This window comes from Silene latifolia, chromosome X (genome assembly GCF_048544455.1).
Source record: "Silene latifolia isolate original U9 population chromosome X, ASM4854445v1, whole genome shotgun sequence".
Classification (NCBI taxonomy): Eukaryota; Viridiplantae; Streptophyta; class Magnoliopsida; order Caryophyllales; family Caryophyllaceae; genus Silene; species Silene latifolia.
Window position 1 is genome coordinate 78,404,096 of NC_133537.1, and position 17,316 is coordinate 78,421,411.

General features: G+C 43.0%; 1 protein-coding gene across 1 annotated transcript; it reads right to left on the reverse strand.

Annotated features, from left to right (window-relative positions):
- Positions 1 to 1,347: 1,347 nt before the first annotated feature.
- LOC141617678 (uncharacterized) lies at positions 1,348 to 17,110 on the reverse strand. The gene is made up of 8 exons (XM_074434845.1): positions 16,591 to 17,110; positions 16,345 to 16,548; positions 16,143 to 16,207; positions 14,924 to 16,050; positions 14,451 to 14,849; positions 5,218 to 5,999; positions 4,890 to 5,125; positions 1,348 to 1,881 (listed from the first exon to the last, which is right to left on the reverse strand). Exons 1-8 carry the CDS (start codon positions 17,108 to 17,110, stop codon positions 1,348 to 1,350), a joined length of 3,867 nt encoding a protein of 1,288 aa, XP_074290946.1.
- Positions 17,111 to 17,316: the final 206 nt, after the last annotated feature.

Below are 17,316 nucleotides of genomic sequence, written 5' to 3' on the forward strand. Positions count from 1 at the left end.
GGTTTATGGAATGGAAGCGGTTTAACTAGTTGAGCTGGAAGTACCATCCCTAAAGATCCTACTAGAAAGCCAGGCTCCTGAAGCAGATTGGGTTCAAGCAAGATATGATTCACTAGTCATGCTCGACGAGTTTGACGTTTGAACACATTGTACCATGTCCAACTCTACCAGAAAAGGGTAGAGAGAGCTTTCAACAAAAAGGTGAAACCAAGGGGAATTAGTGAGGGTGATTTGGTTCTCAAGTCGGTTAGAGCTCTGTTACCTATTGACCCGAGGGGTAAGTTTAAACCAAACTGGGCTGGCCCTTATTTGGTAAAGAAGATTTTGTCAGGAGGCGTTGTTCGGTTAACAGATTTGGATGGGAATGACTTCACGAATCCTATGAATTTGGACCAGCTGAAGAAATACTATCCTTGATGACCTCATTCTCAAATGTTATGAAATGATTTTTGAATTGCAAATGTTTTTGGAATAAGTTGTAAGTTGTTTGTTATTACTGCATGAAATATTTTATGTGAGAACTACGGACTCAGTTTGATTCTGTTGCAAAGTAGATATGTAGGCAACTCTTAGTTAATAGTACAAGCGAAACATATGAAATAACAATGAAATTTTTGATGGATAAACTGGGGATTTCTAATAAATAATAAGTTTTTTTTATTTAATCTAAATTCCGGGCGAAGCCCGTTACAATATTTTATTTCGGGCGATGCCCATCACACACAACTAAAAAGGAAAGCACACAAACAGTAATAGTAATAGTAGATAGTAATGTCAAAGACTACTCTTTTCTATCCTCAGTCAGGCCACACGCCCCATCACGATGAGACGAAATCTCACCCATCATCACTCGGGCCCTTTTCTTCGGAAGAATCGTCAATTCTTCCCGAGGGCCCAGTCTGTCTTTCAAGCTAGGTCGAGGACCAAGTCTTTCTGCAAGTGTCAACCCACTTTCATTCCTTAGACCTAACCTCTACCACATATTTGAAACCAAAGAATCAGTCCTAGGAGTCAAGTCAGTCTCTGTTTCAGGCCTAGATGAAATCGGGGTCGTCCTAGTAAAGAATTCTTGGTTCTTCTCCCCTTCCTTGTGGTATTTGTAGTCACTAGCTTCATCTTTGTAAATTCCCTCCGGGCCTTGAAAGAAGGCTCAATAGTCCACCGCAAGTAAGAGGGTGACACCCAAGTAGAAGCAAATGGCTCGGAAATATGCTAAATGGTCCTCTGAGTCCAAGACTCTAACCATGCATTGCACCTCACGAGAGTCACTTTATTAACTTGGCCGCGAACAGGCTTAGTGACGGGAATCCGTTGCTGACGACCGACCTGTCGAAGAACACGGTCCGACTAGATATGGGTGGACCGCTCCAATCCCAGAAGAGTGAGATGTCTGGTTCTATCAGTTTCAGACAAACCAGTAACTACAGTAAGGCGGAGCCAAGGTAAGGCCCATCTAACATGTAACCCAGCATTGGCAGAAAGCCTCTGTCGCCAGAAAGGCTCCTTCTTCCCAGTAGCAAACCGACGGTGACGAGAAATAAAGCTTCTCACCTCATATGTATCCGGAACCTTCGGTGGATCAACCAACTCGAGTCTCTCACACGGCCAAGCTGGGCTCCTATGTTGCTCCATATGTTCAACAATTTGAATGAATTTCGCTTTATTGTAACAAGTTTGTACCTCAATATGCCATTCAAAAGCATAGAGATGAAGCATAATCAGTCCAAAAGCTCTGCGACGAAATGCCATAGGAATCAATGGGTCGACAGCACAACCAAATTTCTGAGCAATGGCGAGTAAGTTTACTCGTTCCCCATCAACAAAGGCACGCGTCTCATCACGTGACAAACCAAGGAAGTCACGATACTTGTTAGCCCATCCCTTCAGAAAGTCAGGAATAACAGGAGTTAGCTCAATCTTCTAACCTCCTAGAATGGCAATTTCTTCCGGAAAGGGATAAATCTCTCCTTCAGGAAAGGCAAAAACATGATGGGTAAGGTCCCATAATTTTAAGCACTCATCAAGAAAAACAGTTTCTGGCAAGACCTGCCTTAGCGGGATTAGTTGTTTCAATCCCGTATCAATAAGTATTTGAGATTCAAATCCTTTGGAATCAGAGGCCCAAGATGACATGGTTTTTCGAAGAAAATTCATGTTTAACAAGAAGTTTTAGGAAACCCTTGCTTTCCGCCCAAGTAACACGGCCGAAGGCCTTAGGGCGTGGGCCTCCGGGCCTCCTTATCACCCTTTATCGCTTGTTGAACGAAAGTTCGTTGTCGCGGGCTTTATTTGTGTTTCGTGGGCCATAATGGCCAAACTACATTTTTTATCCCCGGCGAGTCCATGCTTGAATTATAAAACCCGTACACACTAACGGAGTTTTTTATGTTTTACGGGTTATGTCTTGCCCATATTATTTACGGGTCAATCCCCGAGTCATAAACTCAAAACATGTCAACCCATCGTTTATTCCTATGAAATTTTGAAAATTCAAAATGAAATGTTCCGGGCGAGGCTTATTTTTAAGTTCTGGGCGAGGTCCATCCCCAAATGAAATGTTAATTCCGGGCGAAGCCCAATTTCAAAGTGAAACTTTAGCTCCAGGTGAGGCCCATATTCAAAATGAAATGATTCCAGGAGAAGCCCACTTTCAAAATGAAGTTTCAAAATTCCAGGGCGAAGCCCATTTTCAAAATGAAAGGGCGAAGCCCATCTTCATATGTCAAACCGGTTTAGAAACCCAATTCAATTTTTTAGTTCGGGCCTCGAGCCCATCCATGTTTTAGCTATGATTTCCGAAAGTTCGGGATAACATTATGTGATTTCTGTTATGATATATATCCAAGTTTAAGCAGGTACGTCTCAGCTAGGCGCCCTAAAGTTAGAAACTTTAGACCCAATGCAACTGGGGGCTTTGTCACTTTCAGGCTCTAGAGACCGCAATAATGATGAACGGAGAAGTCTCCACCAAGTAAAGTAATCTGTGTCAGGTTACTAAGATGAAAATATTCCTCAGCAGAATGCAACCAGTGATATTACAACAACGTTGCTCAGGTATTGGGCAGTAATGATGAAGAATCGTAGCTCAAGTGGGCCAATACACATGCAACTTGAAGAGTCGATATCATGGGAGAGGTATCTCCAAAGTATGATGGCAACCTCCTTTCGGAAAGCTCCGTTTTGGGCCGAGATTGCAGAATGCCAAGGCCAAGGTATGCCGAACTATGATGCGAGTTTAATTCCGTCACAGCGGATAGGTAGGCGCCTAAGGATAAGGCTCAACCCACCATATATGAAAGCTTATGGGTCGACGACCAATGATGATGATTTGACGCAACAGAAGCAAGAGTAAATCCCCAGCAAAGTTTCAGGTATGATATCTGCTTATGGCTGGCGAGCTTACATACGCAAGTCTAGTGGTATCTAAACGACTCGCGGAATCCTCAAGTCGAGAGGGACCTGGGGTATACTTTGACTTTCGTCTTGTCCAAGCCTCAGTCAAAGTGGGGGCTCTGTAGATACCCGTATCCGTCGATATTGGAATTTACAGAAATCCCGAAAAAACACCCGATGATGATAGGACACATGTTTGCTTACATCGCTCGTTAGCGGATTTCGTTTTGTGATGCGGGACAAGCGTTATTTGACGGTTTTATAATTTAAATGAAATTTAAATTATTTCGAAATAAATGAAATTTATTTCATCGGTTTTCATATTTTCGAGTTTATTTAAAATTTAAACTTTTATAATTTATTTGAAAACTAAATTATTATTCAAAGGTTTTATTTTTGAATTTATTTGAAATGAGATATGTGACGGTTTCGTTTTATCGCTTTATTTAATTTGAAAAATTAGATTTTTAAGCGGTTTTAAACGAGGTTTTTTTAGACGGTTTTAAGCTCAATTTTGAACGGATTTGAGCGCAAGTTTCGAGGTAGCTTTGGCACGTTCCCCCATCCCCAAGGTCCTGGGTTCGAACCCCCATACCACCACCCTTCCCCTTATTTTTTTCTTCCCCAAACCCGACACCAACAACACCCCTCTTCCCCTGTTTTTGCCGAGCCCAACCCACAACCAAACCACCACCATTCCAAACCCAACTAGCCTAGCCATCCACCCATCACCTATACCACTAGACCAACACCTATCCTAGCCCAAACCCACACCAAAACCCGCACCAAAACCCGCAACCCACACCCGCACCTGTGCCCTGTTTTGCCGTGTCAAGACAGGGGCTTCCCGAGTCCCTTTTCAAGCCCCATCCCAACCAAATCCCTTCCCTTGTTTCTCTTGAAAGATCATACATCCATATTATACTCTCTAATAAAAAATAATTTATCATTTACGTGATCTATGTAACATGCATGCAAATATAAAAGCATAAAAATGAAAGTTTAAGGAAAAACAATTTCCTTACATTGATTTTATGGTAAAATGGGCACAAACTAGATCACCTTACTAGTTTGTTCTTGAGCTTATAACAAATGGATGATCCTCCTTACAAATCTTCAAAGAGAAGATCTCCTTCAAGATGCACCCAAGAACTTAACCCAAAAATAATAACAAGTATTTAACTAGAAACTTGTTAAAATTATTCCTTTGATAATATTTTAATATTTTTTTTTTTGCAAAAAATTTATCATTTAATTCAAAATATGAAAGAAATTACAAGAGATTTTTGCAAAGATTATCCACTAGACAACAAGATCATAAACTAGCACCTAGAATCGAGTATTGCTTATGACTAGTCCACATTAGAAGTCGAGTAGAATCAAGAAATTTCACCTTTCTAACAATTTCAGTAACTGTAGCTTTTCTTCCACTAAAAAGACGAGTATTTCGCTCATTCCAGATTTGATAAACAGCAGCTGCCAATGAAGTACAATACCAGGCCATCCTCCAACTGTGTGTACTCCCAAATTTTTGCGTGTTCAAGTTCAGTCAGTAAACAAGAACCAGCACGGTGCATACCCATCCACTGAAGAAGCTGATGCCAGACATCCTTAGAGAATGAACAATTAAAGAACAAGTGAGCATGATCCTCAAGGGCAATTTCACAGAGGGAACATCGATTAACCACATAAAACCCTCTACTCTGCAGTTGTCCCACTTTGTTGCCAATTTCTGTTGAGTGCCAAAGAACAGATAATCTTGTGACTAGGAACCGGACGAGGATGAGGCATTTGCGGTCCAAGGACCAATTTGAGACAAAGCACCTCTCAAATAGCTATAGGCTGCAGTAACATGGAATTTACCATGAGAGTACCAGCTTTTAATCAGAGAAGAGGCAGTAGTAATGCTACCTGCTAAAGCAACTAGCCTGTCCCGTACAGCCAAGATACCTTTAAGACTAGAGGAAAAACTGTCCTGGGACTGAATAAACCAGATAGATTGATGCTGCAAAATATAAGACTGATGCCAGGAAACCCAACTCCCCTCAGTAGTATGAGCCAGCAGGTAAATCCATCTACACTGCAGAGCAGCATTCCAAGTGGAGAGATCTTTAATATTGAAACCTCCTGCATCCCATGGCAAACATATATCCTTCCATTTCTTAAACATCATTCTTCTACCATCAGGCATTATACCCCAAAAAAAGTCCTTACAAAGCTTATTGATTCTTTGCAGAATCTCCTGAGGTAAAAGAGTACAAGAACACCAAAACGTTTCCATGCCAAAAATGATAGAATTGATTAACTGCACCTTACCAGCATAGGTAAGGAAGTTAGAGGACCAATGTTGGATAGAATGCTTAATCTTGAGAATTAGGGAATCAAACATTGCCACTGAAATTCTAGAAGTGGACAAGGGAACTCCTAGGTATCTGAAAAGGAACTGACCATCAGAGAAACCAGTGGCTGCAAGCATAGCCTCCTTAACATCAGGATGCACCCCTCCAAAATACATGTTGGTTTTCTCAATGTTTGCATGAAGCCCAGAAAGCTCAGCAAAGAGACTCAGAGTATTATTAACAGCTGCAACAGAGGGGACATCTCCCCTAACAAAGATCATCAAGTCATCAGCAAACACCAAATGATTAAGTTTAAGCCTAGAGCACTTAGGATGATAAGAGACAAGGGGTTGATCACAAAGAGTCCTGAGATATCTTGACAAAACTTCCATACTAAGCACAAACAAGTAGGGGGAAAGGGGATCACCCTGCCTAATTGTAATACTCCGTATTTATATGTCTTGGGGGTACTCTATCGAGTAGCCCTTACTCTGTCGAGTATGGGCAAGTTGCGGAATAAAATAGTTTCTGACCTGTTGGGCACTCGATCGAGTAGCTGGGGCACTCGATCGAGTAGGGGGGTACTCGATCGAGTACCTTGGGTACTCGATCGAGTGTCCGGTTTACGGGGAGTTTTTCGCGGGTTTTGTTAATTATGCGATTAGGGTATTTAAACATAATCGTCGTTGTTTTAATTCACTTTTACCAAAACCTAAAACCTGTTTAAGAGAGAAAGCAGTCAGTCATCTTCCTAATCGCATCCTTAACAATTCCCGGAGTTCAGACGGTCAGTTCGTGTCGTAGTTCGTGTCGTTGGATTCCTTGCGTCGAGGGTAAGCTTCTAATATAATTTATATAATGTTTTGCTAGGTTTGGTTAAACCCTAATTTAGGATTTGGGGGTTTTATGAATAGTAAGTAATTGGTAGTCTTTATGTGTTATATGTTAGGAGGAGAATTCGTAGAAGAGGCGTTTTGAGACAGCTGTAGATACCGTTTGCGTGTTGTGCTTTCCAGGTAGGATTTCCTACTCAGTATTAGTCCCATAATGGGATATTGGTGATGTGCTGTAATTAGTGGTTTGATATGATGATTGTGATTGTGATTGTGATTGTGATTGTGATTGGTTTCTATGGCTCTCGAGATGCGTTCTCGGCTGAGTGGGGTCACTTGCGGGAGTGATCTCACGCCCTAGTTTCGCCCTTCATGGAACCCGCCACGAAAGGGGATGTGCACATTAATGGACAGGGTTATCGCTCGTACGATGAGCGGGGCTTAGGTGGGAACGGCTGCGGTCCCCCAGGCGGTGGTGGTCCGGTGGACGGTCGGTATTGAGATGATGGGAGTTGGCGGTGTGTGTGTGTGTGTGTGTGACGGATTCATTTGTCTGTTTGTCTTATTGTTGTTATCTATATTGATTGTGTGATTAGTCGACCCGGTGTTGTTTTGTAAACCCTGCGGTGATCCATTCGGGGATGGTGAGCAGATATTGAACAGGTATAGAGATGATCTTTGGGATACAGGATGGCCACGACATGACGATAGAGTCTTCATTTGTAGTTTAGTATTTATTTACATTTCGATTGAGGACGAGATAGTTTGGAATAATGTATTGTACTTTCAGTTTGGTTTCGAGGATTGTACTTATTCATTAAATTACTTATAATAAATGTTGTTTCTGTTTTGTCTATTTGATTATCATGCCTCGGGCAACCGAGATGGTGATGTCTTCATACTTGAGTGGTCCTGGTAAGGCACTCGGAGTATGGGAGTGTTACAAATGGTATCAGAGCGACGATCCTGAAACCTGTAACCAATGAACTTAATGAACATAGGGAGTCAATTAAAATGAACCCGAGGTAAAAGTTGTAGGAGCTAGTGCAAAGGCTTGGGAGACGTCCTAAAGTCGCGGGGGTCGCCCTACAACTTTGAACCGGTCACATGGGGGAAATATGTGTTGAGTCATGTGTGTGCTTAGTAACTTGCGTAACAATGTGATGGAATGTGTTGATGGTTGGATGTTCGAATTGGAAGTTGATGAGATGAAAGAAAAGTAATGTTATATATATATACATTGTTGATGAAATGATAGCATGATGGAATGTTTTACAACGTGGCAATTAATAGCATGATTGTTATGATATAATGTGATTTATAAAGTTAGCATGTTAGTATACGACGTAATATGCGGGTAGCTCTTACGTATTGGGGGTACTTGATCGAGTGAGGTTGACTCGATCGGGTAGGTTTTAGCGATTTTGAGTCAGAATCGAGTTTTGGGGCACTCGATCGAGTAACTAGGGGTACTCGATCGAGTAGGGGGTCACTCGATCGAGTAGCCTAGATACTCGATCGAGTGGGTTAGAGATCAGAAGGTCTGTTTGGGTCTGGAGTTTGGGTACTCGATCGAGTACGTGGGGCACTCGATCGAGTAGCCCGTTACTCGATCGAGTGGGTTTGGATACTCGATCGAGTAGGTTCTTGGCAGCGCGTTTTCGTGTTTTGAGGTTTAGTACGCGTGTTTATGTTTATCCCTTTCTTATATAGCTTCAAGATGCCGCCCAAGAGAAATGCTTTGTACGCGAGAGCGGAGCTTATGACTACGGATGACATCGTTAAGATGTTGGAACATCGGGACGCTCTTCGAGACCACGAAGAGAGTGAATGAGGACAAGGATAAGAGTAAGGAGAAGGAGGTTGACCATGCTAAAGTCAGTCTCTATATTGCGAGGTTTAACCCGAAGGAGTACAAGGGAGTTGAGGAGCCTAACCATCTTGATAGTTGGTGAGGAGATGGAGAACATACTAGATTTAGTTCATTTGTCGATGAGATGAGAGTGGATCAGCTGCATTCTATCCGAGGGAGGCGGTGGCAAATGGTGGGATTCGGTGAAAGTGAGTGCCAAGGAGATATATACCAACCAAGGGTTACCTGCTATACCTTGGGAGGAGTTTCGTAGGAAATTTGTGAGGAAGGAGTTCGTACGAACATGTGAGAAGTAAGTTGAGAGAGGAGTTCGACAAGTTTAAGATGAATTTGAGATGTACGTGGTTTGAGTACTACGGGCGAGTTCAATGAGAAATCTAGATATCCGAGGATATGGGTTTAAGTGAGGAGAATCGGCTTTGAGGTTTGAGAGAGGGCTAACCACGAAGATTATGGATAAGTTACCCGTGGGAGTCCTTGCGATGTGAAGGAAGCATATGAGAGGGGGGAGAGTGAGAGACTAGTGGAGATGGCTCGGGAGAGGTCGGGTGGAGAGAAGAGGAAGTCCGAGAGCGAGGGTGGTGGCCAATCTAATTTCAAGAAAGGCAACCACAATCAATCTAAAGGATTTTCTTCTGGGTCCGGGTTTAGTCTTTGGAACTTCCTTTGGGCGAGGTCGTGGGAGTGTGAGCAACAGTGGGAGTGACTGCTTTGGTTGTGGTGGCATAGGCCACAAGAGACATGAGTGCACGAGCGCACGGGATCTTTTCGGAGACTGCACGAGAGCTTTGCGAGCAATGACCAGGTGGATCATGGCCAAACCGGGAGGTCGAGCTACCAGAGTGGAGGCAACCGCAACGGCGGTAATTCTTATCAGAAGACACCGATGAACAACAACAACAATCAAGGGTCGGGTGATAAGCCGACCGCATCGCCTAATCTTGTCCAGGGAGGTGGGCGGAAGACCGTGGCAAGTTGTTCATGATGGACAAGAAGGCGGTGAGGAGGATGCGCACGTTATCACCGGTACATTCCTTGTTAATGGTATTCCTACGTTTGTTTTGTTTGATTCGGGGGCTTCTCGGTCGTTTGTGTCTTCGAGTCATGTAAAACAGTTGGGTTTGAGAGTATATGAGTCTGTTAGGGAACAAGTTTTCATACCTTCAGGTGAGTCTATATCGTGTGGGAGATTGTTTAGAGATGTATCTTTGATAGTTGGGCAAGTCGATTTCCCTGTAGACTTGCTAGAGTTTCCTTTTAATGGTTTTGAGATGATAGTTGGGATGGATTGGTTAGGAAAGTATAAGGCTAAGATAGACTGTCATCAAAAGAAAGTGTCCCTAAGAGGTCCTAAGGGTGTAAGTGTGTCTTACCGTGGGTTTCTAGTCAAACCCAAAGTTAAGTTGATTGTTTGTCACTTTGAAGTCGTATACGAGGAAGGGATGTCCTCGATTTTGTGCCATGTGAGAGATGACCGGATAGAGAGCCCGTGATTGATGAGATACCAGTGGTGGGAGAGTTTGCAGATGTCTTTCCGAGAGGAGATTCGGGGTTGCCACCGAAGAGGAGATAGATTTCACCGTTGAGTTGAAGCCGGAAGGGCCAATCTCTAAGGCACCGTACCGTATGGGTCCTAAGGAGATGGAGGAACTTAGGAGACAGTTGGATGATTTGATAGAGAAGGGATACATTAGACCAAGTGTATCGCCTTGGGGAGCACCGATTACTGTTCGTGAAGAAGAAAGATGGGAGTTTGAGGTGTGCATAGATTACCGAGAGTGAACCGTGTGACGATAAAGAACAAGTATCCTTTGCCAAGGATAGATGACTTGTTTGATCAGTTGAGTGGTGCAACGGTCTTTTCTAAGATTGATTTGAGGTCGGGGTACCATCAGGTGAAGATTAGAGATGTGGACATACCAAGAAACTGCTTTCACGTCAAGGTATGGCCATTATGAGTATGTGGTGATGCCATTTGGGTTGTCTAATGCGCCGGCTGTGTTTATGGATTTGATGAATAGGATCTTCAGACAGTTCTTGGATCAGTTTGTAGTAGTGTTTATCGATGACATCTTGGTCTACTCTAAGACTAAGGAGGAGCATGAGGAGCATCGGAGGATCGTGTTGCAGACTTTGAGGGATCATGAGTTGTATGCTAAGCTGTCCAAGTGTGAGTTCGGTTGGAGAAAATTGCCTTTACGGGGCATGTAATCTCTAAAGATGGGGTAGGCTGTGGATCCGGCGAAGATTGAGGCGGTGACAAAGTGGGAAGCACCAAAGAATGTTCTTTGAGGTGAGGAGTTTCTTGGGTTTATTTGGATACTACGGGCGGTTCGTGAAGGATTTCTCCAAGATAGCTAGACCGATGACGGCGTTGATGAGGAAAGAAAACAGGTTTCGTTGGGATGAGAGTTGTGAGACGGCGTTCCAAACCTTAAAGGAGCGTTTGACCACGGCTCTGTCTTGGCATTACTGAAGGGAGCGAGAATTTCGAGGTCTATCGGATGCCTCGAAGAATGGGTTGGGATGTGTGTTGATGCAGAATGGTAAAGTGATTGCCTATGCTTCTAGGCGATTGAAGCCTTATGAGGAGAACTACCCTACTCATGATCCGGAGTTGGGTGCGGTGGTGTTTGCTCTCAAGATTTGGAGGCACTACCTTTATGGAGCAATCTTTAAGGTATTTTATGATCACAAGAGTCTCAAGTACATCTTCACGCAGAAGGAGTTGAACATGAGACAGAGGAGGTGGATGGAGTTGATTGGTGATTATGACATGGAAATCATCTACCATGAAGGGAAGGCCAATGTTGTTGTTGATGCTTTGAGTAGAAAGAGTGTACATTCCTTGTGTACAGCTCTATCTTTGATGAGGTGAGGATGAGGTAGCGAGCTTTGGGATTCATATGATGCGAGAAAGGGGATGCTATGGGTGATATGACAAGTACACATGGAGTTTTATGATGATATTCGGGATAAGCGGGCTTTGGATCCTAAGATAGTGGAGTGGAGAGCTGGAGTAGAGAAAGGGACGGTGTCCCGGTTTTCCATTCATACGAGACGGTAGCTTGAGGTTTGATGGTAGGTGGTGTGTTCCTAATGATGAGGAGTTGAAAAAGACAATCATGATGAAGCACATTGCACACCATATTCGGTGCATCCGGGTGGAGACAAGCTTTACAAAGATTTGAAGAAAACGTTTTGGTGGCATGGGATGAAGAAAGAGACAATTTGAGTTTGTGTCCGTTGTTTGACATGCCGAGAGAGTTAAAGGGGAAGCAGAGAAGACCACAAGGTAAGGTTCGGTCTTTGGAGGTGCACGAGTGGAAGTGGGAGTCCATTTCCATGGATTTCATTGTGGGTTTGCCGAAGAGTCAACAAGGTAACAACATGATTTGGGTGATAGTGGATCGTCGACCAAGTCGGCTCACTTTGTTCAATGAAAGATACATGGACTAAGGCACAACTGGCTATGGCCTATCGAAAGAACGTGCTTAAGTTACATGGAGTCCCTAAGGACATAGTGTCCGCACAGATGCGAGGTTTATATCAAGGTTTTGGAAGGAGTTGCAGGAATCGTTGGGAACAGCCTTTGAAGATGAGTACAAGACATTTCATCCCGTGACAGGGCAGATGAGAGAACAATCAAGACTCTTGAGGATATGTTGCGAGCTTGTGTGATGGATTTTGGTGGTAGCTGGGAGCGGAGGTTGGACTTGATAGAGTTTTCTTACAACAACAGCTATCACACTCGTATTGGTATGGCACCGTTTGAGGCTTTGTATGGGAGGAGATGTAGGAGTCCGATCTGTTGGGACGATAGTCTTTGAGGCAAAGTGGTTTTAGGACCAGAGATGGTACATGAGATGGTGGAGCAGTTAAGATGATCGAGAGAACGTATGAGAGCAGCCCGGGATCGACGGAAGAGTTATGCGAGATCTACATCGTCGGGACATAGAGTTTCGGGTTGGGGACAAGGTTCTTCTGAAGGTGTCTCCTATGCGTGGGGTTATGAGGTTTGGGAAGAAAGGCAAGCTAAGTCAGAAGTTTATAGGGCCTTATGAGATCTTAGAGCGAGTTGGGGAAGTGGCTTATCGTTTGGCTTTACCGGCTGCATTGGAGAGAGTGCATAACGTGTTTCATGTATCGCAGTGCGAAGTATGTGAGTGACCCGTCACATGTGTTGGAGGCGAGAGAGCTTAGATTTGGATGAGTCTTTATCATATCCGGAGGTACCTAAGCGGATCCTAGACCGAAAGGTTAGAAAGACTAGGGGTGGTGAGACGGTTCGCTTAAGATCCTTTGGTCTAACCACGAGTCTGAGGAAGCTACATGGGAGGCAGAGGATATCATGAAAGAGCGTTACCCTTTCCTTTTTGATCAGGTATGTATGGTTACGGGGACGTAACCTTGTTTCTTTTAGGGGGGTAGGAGATGATCACGAGCAGTTTCTAAGAGTTTTATACACCTTTTTATATGTTGTGTCGGTAGGTTGTCGGGATGAGTTGGGTAAGTAGCGTGCTTTAGATTGAGTTTTGTTTTGGTTGTTGAGTCGGGAATGTTTTGGAGTACCTTTGTTTTAGTAGTGGTTTGAACTTCGGGGACGAAGTTCCTTTTAAGGAGGGAAGACTGTAATACTCCGTATTTATATGTCTTGGGGTACTCTATCGAGTAGCCCTTACTCTGTCAAGTATGGGCAAGTTGCGAAATAAAATAGTTTCGACTGTTGGGCACTCGATCGAGTAGCTGGGGCACTCGATCGAGTAGGGGGGTACTCGATCGAGTGTCCGGTTTACGGGGAGTTTTTCGCGGGTTTTGTTAATTATGCGATTAGGGTATTTAAACATAATCGTCGTTGTTTTAATTCACTTTTACCAAAACCTAAAACCTGTTTAAGAGAGAAAGCGATCGAGTCATCTTCCTAATCGCATCCTTAACAATTCCGGAGTTCAGGACGGTCGGTTCGTGTCGTAGTTCGTGTCGTTGGATTCCTTGCGTCGAGGGTAAGCTTCTAATATAATTTATATAATGTTTTGCTAGGTTTGGTTAAACCCTAATTTAGGATTTGGGGGTTTTATGAATAGTAAGTAATTGGTAGTCTTTATGTGTTATATGTTAGGAGGAGAATTCGTAGAAGAGGCGTTTTGAGACAGCTGTAGATACCGTCTGCGTGTTGTGCTTTCCGGTAGGATTTCTACTCGGTATTAGTCCCATAATGGGATATTGGTGATGTGCTGTAATTAGTGGTTTGATATGATGATTGTGATTGTGATTGTGATTGTGATTGTGATTGTGATTGGTTTCTATGGCTCTCGAGATGCGTTCTCGGCTGAGTGGGGTCACTTGCGGGAGTGATCTCACGCCCTAGTTTCGCCCTTCGTGGAACCCGCCAAGAAAGGGGATGTGCACATTAATGGACAGGGTTATCGCTCGTACGATGAGCGGGGCTTAGGTGGGAACGGCTGCGGTCCCCCATGGCGGTCCAGTGTGGACGATCGGTATTGAGATGATGGGAGTTGGCGGTGTGTGTGTGTGTGTGTGTGATTCGGTTAATTTTGTCTGTTTGTCTTATTGTTGTTATCTATATTGATTGTGTGATTAGTGACCGACCGGTGTTGTTTTGTAAAACTGCGGTGATCCATTCGGGGATGGTGAGCAGATATTGAACAGGTATAGAGATGATACTGGGATAGCTGGGATGGCCACGACATGACGATAGAGTCTTCCGCTGTAGTTTAGTATTTATTTACATTTCAGTTGAGGACAGATAGTTTGGAATAATGTATTGTACTTTCAGTTTGGTTTCGAGGATTGTACTTATTCATTAAATTACTTATAATAAATGTTGTTTCTGTTTTGTCTATTTGATTATCATGCCTCGGGCAACCGAGATGGTGATGTCTTCATACCTGAGTGGTCCTGGTAAGGCACTCGGAGTATGGGGGTGTTACACTAATGCCACTTTTCCCTTGAAAAAATCCAGAGAGCTCTCCATTGATTTTGAGAGAGTACCAAGGAGTTTGAATGCAACCAAGCACCCAGTCTATGAATTGCTGAGGGAAACCCAATCCAGAAAGCATATTAGCAATAAAAGACCATTGAAGGGAATCAAAGGCCTTCCTAATGTCCACCTTGATCATGCAGCGAGGGGAAATATGAGCCCTATTGTAACCTTTGACCAAAGTTTGAGATAGCATAATGTTCTCAAAAATGCTTCTTCCTTTAATAAAGGCTGCTTGTTCAGCACCAACAATGGAAGGAAGAATACTTTGAAGCCTGTTAGCAAGAATCTTACTCACTGTCTTATAGAAAACAGTGCAGCAAGATATAGGCCTATAATCAGTGACAGCATTAGGTATGGCCTTCTTAGGGATAAGAGAAATAACAGTTGAGTTAGCCTGTTTAGACATCCTGCCGGAAGAAAAAACTGGTTCATGACTTTGCAAAAATCCTTGGCAATAATGTTCCAGGCAGATTTAAAGAACCCAGCTGAGAAACCATCAATTCCAGGACTACTATTAGAGTCCATACTAAAGAGAGCATCTCTTATTTCAGCAGGAGAGATCTCCCTAACCAAGGAGTGACTATCTGAAGAATTAATCACAGCTCCAGAAGAGATAAAATCAGTATCTAAGGGGATGGTAGTAGAGCTGTGCCCCAGCAGGTCCTGGTAATACTGATTAAAAGCAGCACTAACAGAAGAAAAACCCATATGAAGCTTGCCATGGTGATCATGAATGCCACCAATAACCTGCTGATGAGTTCTCTCAGAAATCTTAGCAAAAAAATATTTAGAACTACAATCAGGGTCCTGGATATCCCTAATTTTTGCTCTTTGAGAAAGGATTGAGAGCTCATGTTCTTTTAGCTTGGTATACTCAGCAATTAAGAGCCTTTCCTCCTGAATAAGACTATCAGAGTAAGGATTTGAAACAAGAGAGTGTTGACACTCCACCAAAGCATCTTTAGCAGACTGAACTCTTTGAGATATATTACTTAAATGCTGCTTATGAAAGTGGATAAGAGCATGCTTGACACTTTTTAACTTCTGAAAGAAGCAGTACATAGGACTGCCCTGCAAAGGAGTTTCCCAAGCTGCCTTTACAGTTTGTAAATAATCAGGATGCCCAGCCCAACTATTGAGAAAACTAAACCTCTTAGCAACCTTTTTTTCATAAGAAACATGGACTAAAACAAGAGAGTGGTCAGATATACCAGACTCCTGGAAATGACCAAAAGCATTGGGGAAGGAAGAAATGAAGCCAGGATTTGCTAGGACCCTGTCCAGCTTAGACCAAACCCTAGTCCCAGAATCCTGCTTATTAGTCCATGTCATATCAACCCTAATGCAAGTGAGATCATCAAGATTACAGGAAGCAAGACAATCATTGAAGTCAAGCATATCCTGAAGCACAGGAGGAGTGTTACTTAACTTCTCAGAAGGAGTTCTCACCACATTAAAATCACCAAGTACCAACCAAGGTTCTGCAGTGGAACCAGCAACAAGACTAGTCCATAGTCTATGCCTATCCAGAGGATCATTACACCCATAGACAATGCTCAAATGGAAAGTAGAGCAAGACTCATGATGGTTCACCTTAAAGTGAATAATCTGATCAGCAACAGTATTACGAAGCATAGTAACAGTACTAGGGTTAAAAAAACCCAAATTCTCCCATTATAATGGTGAGAATAATTGCAAACCACATGCCAATTACTAAACTTCTTTTTAATGATTTTAGAAGCTTTATGCTCCTTAACCCTGGTTTCTAAGAGAGCCATAATATCAAGCTTATTAACCACTAAGTAATCTTTAACTTCACTATGTTTTAAAGGACAGTTGAACCCTCTTATATTCCAGGAAGCTATCTTCATTGTGATTTATCAGGAGGGACAACAATCTTACCATCCAACACAGCACATCCTGAGTGCAACTCAGAAGAAGGATCAGAAGAGGAAGGCATTCCCACTGGAGATCTCTGACCTAGCAAAGAGCATCCTGAGTCTACATTCTCCAGAATGGATGCCATACCAATTTTGACCCCTTCAGAAGTAGCACCTAGTACCAAATCAGTCTCAGAAATAATATCAACAGCCTCTAGTATCTCTCCTGGTTCCAAAACCTAATACTTATTAGCAAGAGGAACTGAACCATTCAGAAAAGAAGAAATTTCTGCAGTTTCCTGCAAATCTTCTCCAGGAACTTCAGTAAAAGCACCATCAAGGAAAGGGTCAGCATCATAAGATTGTGTAACCTCATTCAGCTGCTCCTCAACCACAATGGGATCAGTCTCAGGTGGAACAGTAGCCAGCACAGGCTTTGTGCTTTGAGAAGCAGTCTCAGAAGGTTTATTCCACTTACAAGTAGCAATTTTATGCCCCATTTTGCCACAACCAGTACAGTAAAAAGGAACCCACTCATACACTACCTTCTGGGAAATTTGTCCCAAAAAAGGAGTATTAATGACAACAGTGTCGACAAACTCACTGGAGACATCAATTTCCACCAGAACACGAGCAAACGAAAGCTTTTCCTTATTAGTAGTTGCAGGGTCCGCAAAAAGAGGCTTTCCTATCTTACTAGCAATCTTACTAAGAACAATTTCAGACCACAAGTAAGGATCCAAACCCGGAAAAAGGATCCAAACAGGGACTTTTGCAACCCTTTCCATATCACCAGAAAAATTAGGAGTCCATTATTTAAGAATCAGAGAATTCCCACCTATCATCCAAGGTCCTAGCCTCAGAACTTTGTTCATATCCTCCAAAGAAGAGAATCTGAAAGAAAACCACCCTTTTTTGTAATATTGAACTACAGGATTAGCAATTTTTGCCCAATGTTTCGAGACAAAATCCTGGACAACTTTTAGAGTAGGTT